Here is an 11686-nt window from a genome sequence, read left to right on the forward strand (position 1 = left end):
AATGGTAAGTCATGAGACTTTTAGGAACATGCTGGTAAAAATTTTGACATAGCTTTAGCTAAGCCTTAACAAATTTGTGAGGTAACAGCAAAAGTGGTCTGGTCAGCAGAATATAAAGCAACTGTTGAGAAGGTAAACACAAACCTAATAAATTAATCATCGCTAGCTGCCTTGGTTCTTCCAGACCTTTTACAATGGCGGCTGGAGTTGGTGACTTGGAGGTAGGTGCAGTCTAATTGCAGGATGGTCCATCATAGAAACACAAAAAACAGGAGCAGGAGTGGTCACCTGGCTCTTCAAGCCTGTTCCATCATTCAATATGTTCACGGCTGATCATCCAACTCAATGTCCTGTTCCTGCTTTCACTCCATACTCTTTGATCCCATTAAAACATTGCTCTCTGGATGAAAATATTTCTCCTCATCTTAGTCCTTAAACAATGACCCATGGTTCTAGACTCCTTGGTCATCAGGAACTTCCTTCTTACATTTGCCCTGTCTAGTCCAGTTAGAATTTTACCTGTTTCTATGAGATTCCCCTCATTCTTCTAAACTCTCGTGAATATTATCCTAACTGATTCAGTCTCTCTTCATATGTCAATGCTGCCACTCCAGAAATGTCATATAAGGAGTGGTTGAGGACTCTGGGTCTCTATTTGATGGAGTTTAGAAAGATGAGGGGAGGGATGTCATTGAAACTTATAGAATACTGAGAGGCAGCGATAGACTGGATATGGTGATGTTGTTTCCACTAGCAGGAGAGATTAGGAACTGAGGGCATAGCCTCAAGTTGAATAGATGACCCTTTTGAACAGAGACCAGGAGGAATTTCTTCAGCTAGAGGGTAGTTAATCGTGGAACTCATTGCTGTAGAGGACCTTGGAGGCTATGTCATTGAGTGTATTTGAAATGAATAGGTAAGGTAAGGGGATCAAAGGTTATGGGGAGAAGGCAGGAGAATGGAGATTGGAAACTTATCAGCCATGGTTGAACAATGGAACAGATTTGATTGGCCAAAGGTCTAATTTTGGTCCTTTTTATTGTGGTCTCGAATCAGTCTGGTAAATCTTTGTTGCACTCCCTCCTCAGATAAAACTGCACAGAGTACTCCAGTTATGATCTCACAAGGTCCTGTATAACTGCACTAAAACATCCAGTTCCTGTATTCAAATCCTCCCACTATGAAGGCTGACATTGCATTTTACTTTCTTCACCACCACCTCTGTACATGAATGCTTACTTTCAGCAACTGGTGTATAAGGTCACGCAGGTCTTGTTGTACCTTCTCTTTTCCCAATGTTTTATAGAAACTCAAAATAGAATTGGAATTTATTGCAATTGTTACCAATTTAGAAGTTGGATAACTCAGACCTAATTTCATCACCACAGGCCTCACTGCTCAAATAACAGCTCCACTCATTCCCAAACTACTTAGTACCTAGCCCCTAATTTGGGGTGGCATGGTGGCTCAGTAGTTAGCACTGCTGACTCACAGCACCAGGAACCTGGGTTCAATTCCAACCTTGGGCATCTGTCTGTGCAGAGTTTGCACATTCTCCCAGTGTCTGCATCGGTTTCTTCTGGGTGCTCTGGTTTCCTCCCACAATCCAAAATGTGTAGGTTAGGTGAATTGCCCATAGTGTTCAGGGATGTGTAGGTTAGGTGCATTAGTAAGAGGTAAATATAGAGTAGGGAAATAGGTCTGGGTGGGTTATTCTTCAGAGGGTTGGTGTGGACTTGTTGGGCCGAAGGGCTTGTTTCCACATTGGAGGGGTTATTATGATTCCTCCTTGCAGAGAATAATCTGCCTTCCTGTTTTTTTGCTAGAAAGTAAATAAGCTCACGATTATCCACATTATACTGCAAATGCGTGCATTTAACCACTCACTCAACTTGTCCATAGTGAACCATCCCTGCACCCTCTTCATCGTACATCCTCCCATCCTGCTTCATGTCATCTGCCAACTTAAAGATATTACACGTATTCACCTAATTTACATCACCAATATATATATATATAGAACAGTTGGGGTTCAAGCACTCACCACAGCATGCAAATTCTCTACTTTACTGAGAGTGGAGATAGCTGCTGAACAATTCTGGCAGTATACTGGAGTACACTTCTGTGGCTTCACTGCAAACGAAAACGTAAACATTAAATCATTACAGTCAACAACAAGCATGGAGAGATTGTACTTCACACCAATATTAAACTGCAAATACTCATTTTTTTTATAGCAAAGTTCCTGTTACAGCTCAAATATTTAAGATGTGAATGATACATTGCAGGAAATTGCCCTCCAATGTGAGGCTGTCATCATCAATGCCTGGATCTTCACAGAGTAGTCCACAGGTTCAAGTTCTAAACTGGGGCAAGGCAAATTTTGGCAGAATTGGACAGGAGCTTGCAGGGTTTGTTTGGAGTAGTTTGTTTGCGGGCAAAGGACCTCCGGACATTGAAGGCCTTTAAAAGTGTGATAACTAAAGTTCAGGGTCTATGTGTCTCTTGGAGGATGAAGGACAAGGTTGGTAGGATTATAGAGCAGGGAACCCTGGATGACGAGAGATATTGAGGCTTTAACCAGAAAAAAGGAGAGATAGCTAAAGTACAGGCAGCTGGAAACCAGGGAATCCCTGAAGGCATATACAGAGTACAGGAGTTTACTGAAGAAGGAAATAAGGAGGGTGAAAATAGGGCACAAGGTAGCTTTGCCTGAGAAGATTAGGGTGAATTAAAAGAGATTCTTTAAGTATATTAAAGGAAAAAGAATAACTAGAGAGAGAATAGGACCCTTCAAGGACCAAAGTGGACATATATAGGTGGAACTGCAGGAGATGGCAAGGTCCTCAATGAGTATTCCTCCTGTGTTTGCCATGGAGAAAGACATGAAGAGTTGGGAGCTTGGAGAAGTTAGCAGTGACAACTGGGGTACAGTCCATATCACAGCAGAGGAAGTGTTAGTCATATTAGAATGTATAAGGATTGATAAATCTTCTGGTCTTGACCAGATATATCCAAGAGTCTAAAGAAGAAATTGCGGGAGCCATGGGTGAGACATTGCATCATCATTAGCCATGGACGAGGTCCCTGAAGACTGGAGGGTAGCAAATGTTGTGCTCTTATTGAAAAATCTCTCTCTAATGAGAATGTAGCACTATTACCCTATGGTGACTTCATACTTTTCACAGTATTAATTCAGTATAATGGAGCTTGCACTATATATGCATTATCCATATGAAATAAATCATGTGGTATCATGGTTATAGGATCAGTGAATCTTAAATGAATTTTACTATTTACCATTCTTGATGTCCACTAGCTTTCCCAGGTTCACTAACACCACATTGATATTTCCCTTCAATTCTTCCTTTTCTGATTTCGGAAAGGCTAATGAAGAACGGAAAATAAGAAGTCAATGTTTCAGCAGCCCGGTAAACACGTTTCAGCATGAGGCGTTAAGATACTAAAGCTGGAGTCACTGAACAGAATCACGCTGTGGAGAAACAAGTAAAATAATGAACAATGGTTCTGAAACACTGCATATTTGATGACTGGAATTATGAAAGGAAATTTGCACAAGTAAGTACCTCTAAACAGGTCACAGACTGTCATAAACAAACACAATCCAGTCAAAACATCATTTGTAGAAATGACCCTGTCACTTAAAGAGACATAGACTTAGACAATCAGCCAAATAAGACCATACAGTAAAGGAGGAGAATTAGGGCATTCAGCTCATTGTGTCTGCTCTGCCATTCGAGGACAGCTGATAAGTTTGTCATTCTCATTCTCCTGCCTCATCCATGTAACTTTTGATCACCTTAGCAATCTAGGACCGATCTCTGTCTTAAATAGACTCAGTGACATAGCCTCCACAGCCTTCTGCACTAATCAGTTGCACAGATTCACCATCTTCTGGTTAAAGAAATGCCTCCTCATCTCAGTTTTAACGGGTCATCCCTCACTCTGAGGCTGTGCTGTTTGGTCCTCATCCCTCTTATTAGTGGAAACATTCTCCACATCTCCCTCTATTCAGGCTTCTCAATATTCTCTAAGTTTCAATCACATCCCGCCTCATCCTTCGAAAATCCATTCAGTTCAAACCCAGAGTCCTCAACTGCTCCTTATATGACAAGCCCTTCATCCTCAGATCATTTCTGTAAACTTTAGCATCTTGCAAATTCTTAGTACATTAAAGAATGAGTGAAGTTTTTTTTCCCAGATATTGACAGGTTGGACCAGAAGACGGGCACTGTAGCATGGTCAGATAGTAGAACTCAGATAGCCCCAGAACTTTCATTTCAAACATCAACTAAACATCTCAGTGATGATTGTTTCAGTTCAGTGATGAAAAATCATTCGATTATCATAGGAAATACAGGAGGAAGCTGAGAATGCACTCTGACTGGAGGCCTTCATTGGAATTACCTTTTTTCCCCAAGCTGTTGGGATCTGAAATTTACACCCAATAAAGGCATATTTAAATCATCACACACAAAAGATAATGGGATAAATACTTGAGGGAAAACCTTCATGTATTTAAGGAAATAACAGGAAAGTGGGACGAGTTAGATTACTATTTTAAATAATTCACTGAGGCATGTTGAGCCAAACTGCCACATTTTCATCATTTTGTGATTCTATATCTTCAGTCTGCTGTTATTCATAATGTCAAACCAAATGGGAATGCCACTGATAATCCCACAGGGAGAGAAAACAGTGAAACTTCCATCAATTTATTGTAATGTTATATACTTCAACCATCTCCCCATCTACATACCTACCCTCACTTTTAATTTTTCCCATATTTTAAGTCTTTGATGTAATGCATTATTAAAAACCTGTATGATGCACATTCACTGCATTTCATCAACAAAATGAATGGAGTTCAGCATGGCCCATATTTACAGAAATCCAAGCTGGCTCATACAAATCAATTCACCATTAAACACGATGACAATCTGGTCCCTTGGTACGGTCAATTCAAAGAAGCTAAACAGAACCAATTTGAGAATTGCATCTTCTAACTGATTCTCATTATTAATTTCAAACTGATCATTTCCGAGTGTTTGGAAGCCTGATACTATCGAAGTCATGAAGAGAAAACTCAGCCCCTACAGTTTCATAGAAACCTCCCCTAGGTGATGAATCTCTGTACATGTCACATATATAACTTACAATAAAAAACATTCCTTCTACTTGGACCGAAAGCAGATCTCCACAATTCTAGTTTGTAAAGCTGCCCACAATTTGCAATAATGCCAGACTTGTTTATTTGTTTGATTGAATTTCATACCTTCCCAGTACTTAGAAAAATGTTGCTGTTATTCTCAGCCTTAAAGTCCCACATTCACCAAATTCACTTACTTCTATCCGGCAAAGGAGGGGGCAGAGAGTCTGGAGGCACCTTGTGATGACGGTGGGAAATTGGCAAAGTCCAGTGTCCAGGCCCTTTAATGGGAGGTAAATCCAGCAGTTGCACATACTCAGGCACTTTTTTCAAATTCCTTGGTCGAGGTGGGAGTGGAGGGGGTGTGCCTGCAGATGACCAATAACACAATCAGCACAAAGATAAATATTACATATACTGAATAAGCAAAAACCATTCAGTCCAAAATATTTCATGGGCAAATAAGGCCATTCAACCCAGCCATTTTGTCCTATGATCCCCTACAGTACCTGCCTCTTCAGGTTGTCTAAATTTGCCATTTACTCAGTTATAATTAGTCATGTTGTAAGAATGCATCTTAAATCCTAACATTGCAAGTCCATGCTTCCATCAAAATTCTTCCATGCTAAAGGTGATGGTTTAATCCTCAACGTCACAGTCTATAGGTATGTCAGGAAGAAAAGAATGACCAGATTAACATTAGGGCCAATCTAGGATAGTTGTGGGAAGTTGTGTGTGGAGTCAGGAAATGGAAGAAGCGCTAAATGAATTTTTTTCTCGGTATTCACACTAGAAAAAGACAATCTTGTCAAGGAGAATACTGAGATACAGGCCAGTAGTCTAGATGGGATTGAAGTTCACAAGGAAGAGGTGTTAGCAATTCTGGAAAGTGTGAAAATAGTTAAGCACCCAGGGCCAGATGGGATTTATCCTAGGATTCTCCGGGAAGCCAGAGAGGAGATTGCCAAGCCTTTGGCTTTGAACTTTATGTCATCATTGTCTACAGAAATAGTGCCAGAAGACTGGAGAATAGCAAATGTGGTTCCCCTGTTGAAGAAGAGGAGTAGAGACAATCCTAGTAATTCCAGACCAGTGAGCCTTACTTTGGGTAAAGTGTTGGAAAAAGTTATGGCAGGATTTATATTCATCTAGAAATGAATAATTTGATTAGGGATAGTCAATACGGTTTGGTGAAGGATAGGTCGTGCCTCACAAATTTTGAGTTCTTTGAGAAGGTAACCAAACAGGTAAAGGAGGGTAAAGTGGATGATGTTGTGTATATGGATTTTGGTAAAATGTTTAATGTGACTCCCCAAGGTAAGCCATTGCAGAAAATATGGAGGCATGGGATTGAGGGTGATTTAGTGGTTTGGATCAGAAATTGGCCAGCTGAAAGAAGACAGAGGGTGGTGGTTCATGGGAAATTTTCATCCTGGAATTCAGTTACAAGTGGTATACCACAAGGATCTGTTTTGGGGCCACTGCTGTTTATCATTTTTATAACTGACCTGGAAGAGTGCGTAAAAGGATGAGTCAGTAAATTTGCAAATGACACTAAGGTTGGTGGAGTTGTGGATAGTGCCAAAGGATGTTGTAGGTTACAGAGGATCACAGATAAGCTGCAGAGCTGGACTGAAAGGTGGCAAATGGAGTTTAATATGGAAAAATGTGAGGTGATTCACTTTGGAAGAAGCAACAGGAATACAGAGTACTGGGCTAATGGTAAGCTTCTTGGTAGTGTAGATGAACAGGGAGATCTTGGCATCCATGTGCATAGATCCCTGAAAGTTGCCATCCAAGTTGATAGGGTTGTTAAGAAGGCACACGATGTGTAAGCTTTTATTGGCAGAGGAATTGAGTTTTGGAGCCACGAGGTCATGTTGCAGCTGTACAGAACTCTAGTGCAGTCACACGTGGTGCATTGCATACAGTTATACCACATTATAGGAAGAATGTGGAAACTTTGGAAAGGGTTCAGAGAAGATTTACTCGGATATTGCCTGATATGGAAAGAAGATAATATGAGGAAAGGCTGAGGGACAGAGGCCGTTTTTGTTAGACAGAAGAAGTTTGACGGGTGACTTGAGACATATAAGATAATCAGTGGGTTAGAAAGGATGGACAGTAAGAGCCTTTTTCCTCGAATGGTGATGCCTAGCATGAGGGGTCATAGCTAAAGGATAGATGTCAGAGATAGGTTCTTTACTCAGAGTAGTAGGGGCATGGAACACCCTGCCTGCAACAGTAGTGGACTCGCCAACTTTAAGGGCATTTACATGGTCACTGGATAAACATATGATGAAAATGGAATAGTGTAGGTTAGATGGGCTTCAGATTGGTTCCACAGGTCAGTGCAACATCAAGGACTGAAGGGCCTATACTGCGCTGTAATGTTCTATGTTATATCCTTTCGTGGGAGAGTCTCAGACCAGATGGCACAGCCTCAGTGTGTGAAGGAGTTCCCTGTTTTAGACAGTAATGAAGGCAAATGTCTTCTCTCTGAGAATACAGGATCTATGGAATTCTTTACCAGAGAGTTGATGTGGTTGGGTTGTTAAGTATACTCAAAGCTAAGATAGATTTTTAATCATTAAGGAATTCAAGGGTTAAAGGGAAAAGTCATAAGAGTAGAGTTCTGGAATAACAGATCAGCCATGATCATTTTTATATGATCATGATATGTGGGTATCACTGACTGGCCAGCATTTATTGCCTGTCTCTAGTTGCCTCTTAAGAAGGTGATGGTAAGCTGCCTTCTTGAATCATTACAGTCCAGGTGCTGTAGGTAGTGCCACAATGCCCTTAGGGAGAGAGTTCGAGGGTTTTGACCCTGCTACCCTGAAAGAAAGGCGATATATTTCCAAGTCATGATGGTGAGTGGCTTGACTTTGAATTGAATTGAATGATTCATTGTTACTTATAATTAGGGCAAAATATAGTGAAAAACTTGCTCTGTTACCACACTGCAGCGTCACTGCTCTGTTACCACAGTGCAGTGGCAGTAGACAATAGATGCAGGAGTAGGCCATTCTGCCCTTTGAGCCTGCACCGCCATTCTGCCCTTTGAGCCTGCACCACCATTTGATATGATCATGGCTGATCATCCTTAATCAGTATCCTGTTCCTGCCTTATCTCCATAACCCTTGATTCCACTATCCTCGAGAGCTCTATCCAACTCTTTCTTAAATGAATCCAGAGGCTGGGCCTCTATTGCCCTCTGGGGCAGAGCATTCCACACAGCCACTACTCTCTGTGTGAAGAAGTTTCTCCTCATCTCTGCCCTAAATGGTCTACCCCGTATTTTTAAGTTGTGTCTTCTGGTTCGGCTCTGAGTAAAAAGTGAGGTCTGCAGATGCTGGAGATCAGAGCTGAAAATGTGTTGCTGGTTAAAGCGCAGCAGGTCAGGTAGCATCCAAGGAACAGGAAATTCAATGTTTCGGGCATAAGCCCTTCATCAGGAATGGCTTATGCCCGAAACGTCGAATTTCCTGTTCCTTGGATGCTGCCTGACCTGCTGCGCTTTAACCAGCAACACATTTTCAGCTCTTCTGGTTCGGCACTCACCCATCAGTGGAAACATGTTTCCTGCCTCCAGAGTGTCCAATCCTTTAATAATCTTATATGTCTCAATCAGATCCCCTCTCAGTTTTCTAAACTCAAGAGTATGCAAGCCCAGTCGCTTCAGTCTTTCAGTGTAAGGTAGTCCTGCCATTCCAGGAATTGACCTCGTGAACCTACGTTGCACTCCCTCAATAGCCAGAATGTCTTTCCTCAAATTTGGAGACCAGAACTGCACACAATATTCCAGGTGTGGTCTCACCAGGGCCCTGTACAGCTGTAGAAGAACCTCTTTGCTTCTATACTCAATCTCTCTTGTTATGAAGGCAAGCATGCTATTAGCCTTCTTCACTACCTGCTGTACCTGCATGCTTACCTTCATTGACTGGTGTACAAGAACACCCAGATCTCTTTGTACTGCCCCTTTACCTAAATTGATTCCATTTAGGTAGTAATCTGCCTTCATGTTCTTGCCACCAAAGTGGATAACCATACATTTACCACACTGCAGTGTCATTTGGAATAACTTAAAATAGCCGAGAGTCTGTCGTTGTTCAATAAACACTGCTCCAATTCAAGGCTTCACACCGCCGCCACCACCCAACATAGGGCCTGAAAAGTGGTGACTCTATCTCTCACCGCTAAGCCAACCTTTCCAATGCCCCTCTGCCACCTCCTCACCGCTGCCAGTTCCCAACCCACCAACATCAGAGTCACCACCTCTTCACCAATGGTCACATCTTGTTGACTATGTCGATGCACACTCATCCCTCCACTAACGAAAGAGAAGAATAAAAAGAGAGGAGAAAAAGTGGATAGAAAAAGAAGTGGACAAGTCCTGGGCTCAGGAACCTGAATGCTGCCTACTCCTCCGCAGCTTGAAAGGGAACTTGCAGGTGATGTGGTGCGCCCTTGTCCCTCTAGACAGAAGTAGTTGTGGGTTTGGACGATGCTGTCTCAGGATCTTTAGTGAATTTCTGCTGTGCATGTTGCATTTGGCATGCACTGTTGCTACTGAGTGTCAGTGGTGGAAGGAGTAAATGTTTGTGGATGTGGTGCCAATCAAGCAGGTTGCTTTGTCCTGGATGGTGTCAAGCTTCTTGAGTTGTTGGAACCATCCAGGCAAGTGGGGAATATTCCATCGCACTCCTTACTTGTGCCTTGTAGATGGTGAGCAGACATTGGGGTGTTGGGAGGTGGTTACTCACTGCAATATTTTTAGTCTCTCACATAATCTTGTAGCAACTGTGTTTATATGCCTAATCTAGTTGAATTTCTGATCAATGGTAATCCCAGGATGTTGATAATGGGTAATTTCATGATGATAACACCGTTAAATGTCAGTGAGTGGTGGTTAGATTATTTCTTATGAGACATGGTAATTCCTTGCCACTTGTGTGGCACAAATGTTACTTGCCACAAGATTTTACTGAATGGTAGAGCAGACTCAAGGGTATAATGTCCTATTTCTGCTCCTACGCTTACAGTCTTCCAGCTGCTTGCTATTTTCAATACACTATTTTGTCCTGATGCAATCATTTCCATCTTAGGCCTGCTACAGGATTCCAGTGAAGCCCAACCCAGGCTTCAGGATTTAGCAAGAGTTCAACAAGTTCTGATAATTAATTCTATCCTCATTTTTGCCCCCCACCAACTACTTACCCCCAATGTCTGGTTTCCTTTGGTTTTGCTTTCGGTCTACTGTGAACACCAAATAATCAATTCTCCTTTTGCTTGGTGACATCTGTGACCTCTAATCTCCCTTGACTTTTAACCTTCTTCTGACTTTCCCATCTTGCTTCTTCCCAACGTTTTCTGCAGGATAACACCCAACATGTTTCTACCTCACTCTTCTGTTCTGAAGAACTCTATTCTCTCTCTACAGATGCTGCCAGATCTGAGTTTCTCCAGCACTTCCTCGCTTTTATTTCAATCTCCAGCATCTGCATTATTGCATTTTCGTTGAGGAGCAACCTTGCTGCAAGAAATAAATCAACATTTAAGGCCAAACTTTATGGAAACTTTGAGAAATGACCAGTGATCCATGTTCTATCTCTGAGGCAGACACCTCAGATGGAGAGAGAACCCCAAGGAAATGTTTAGGAAATGGTAATAATTACTGGTTAGGAAAAAAGTACCAAGAACAGAAATAATTACTTCTAGATGTTATTTTGAAGATACTCACTATGGGTATTGTCGCCAAAACGATGCTGGGCATGTGAAGGATTGGCCAGGTGCTGGGGAGTTTGACAGCCAGAAATCCTCCCATTTCCATAGTAATTGCTCGAACCTTCTGCCACATCATACACTGGTTCGGCTGCTGTGATTTTGCTTGGAGCTGAACTGGATGCTTGGTCACAGAGTCCAGTGTCACCAGAGGCAGCAGCAATTGCTGGGTTCCAATTGTCATATGTGGGTCCTTCACTTTCCACACGGTCAATGACAGAGGCAGTGCTGGGTTTGTTTGCCTCATATGCTGGGTTGCAGTCCATCACTGGGTCATAGACATGGGCCAATGGCTTTTCATCTTTTAATCATCAGGAACAGAGATCAGTAATGAATGTGATAAATGAAAATAAAACGTGATTATTTACAGATACTTACTGTGGGTGGTGTTCCTTACAGTCTCCATTGGGTGGTTTCTATAATAAACAGCTTGTTGTAGCTGCCCTGTGTTGGCAGGACTATCAATGTAAATATGATTACTGGCAAACTCCATTTTGCTGACCAGCCAATACTACAAGGTTAGACACCATCAAATCTGAAAAGTTAAACAATTGTTTAAATAGACATGATCTTATATCAACACCCAACCCCATCCGTTTCCTCTTAATCCCAAGATTTAAATCGATTTCGGGGTTTGCAAACTGATGAAAACTTTTCCACCGAGAGTCCATACTCTCACAAGGCCCCACAACAGGGAGGTCGAGTGTGGAACCAGCTGGCGGACGTGCCTG

At 42.0% G+C, this 11686-nt stretch overlaps 1 protein-coding gene across 2 annotated transcripts in view; it reads right to left on the minus strand.

The window, feature by feature from the left end:
* Positions 1-11686, minus strand: part of LOC132831146 (circularly permutated Ras protein 1-like) — a 109458-nt gene that overhangs the window by 97307 nt on the left and 465 nt on the right. For both annotated transcript variants that reach the window (XM_060849145.1, XM_060849146.1), the window contains exons 3-7: positions 11334-11490; positions 10915-11256; positions 5368-5538; positions 3301-3387; positions 2045-2133 (exon numbers count right to left, since the gene is read on the minus strand). In XM_060849145.1, coding sequence (XP_060705128.1) covers positions 2045-2133; positions 3301-3387; positions 5368-5538; positions 10915-11256; positions 11334-11448 — 804 coding nt within the window. In that variant the 5' untranslated portion in view covers positions 11449-11490. The remainder of the gene's footprint in view (positions 1-2044; positions 2134-3300; positions 3388-5367; positions 5539-10914; positions 11257-11333; positions 11491-11686) is intronic.

This window comes from Hemiscyllium ocellatum, chromosome 33, assembly GCF_020745735.1.
Source record: "Hemiscyllium ocellatum isolate sHemOce1 chromosome 33, sHemOce1.pat.X.cur, whole genome shotgun sequence".
In the NCBI taxonomy this organism is placed as follows: domain Eukaryota; kingdom Metazoa; phylum Chordata; class Chondrichthyes; order Orectolobiformes; family Hemiscylliidae; genus Hemiscyllium; species Hemiscyllium ocellatum.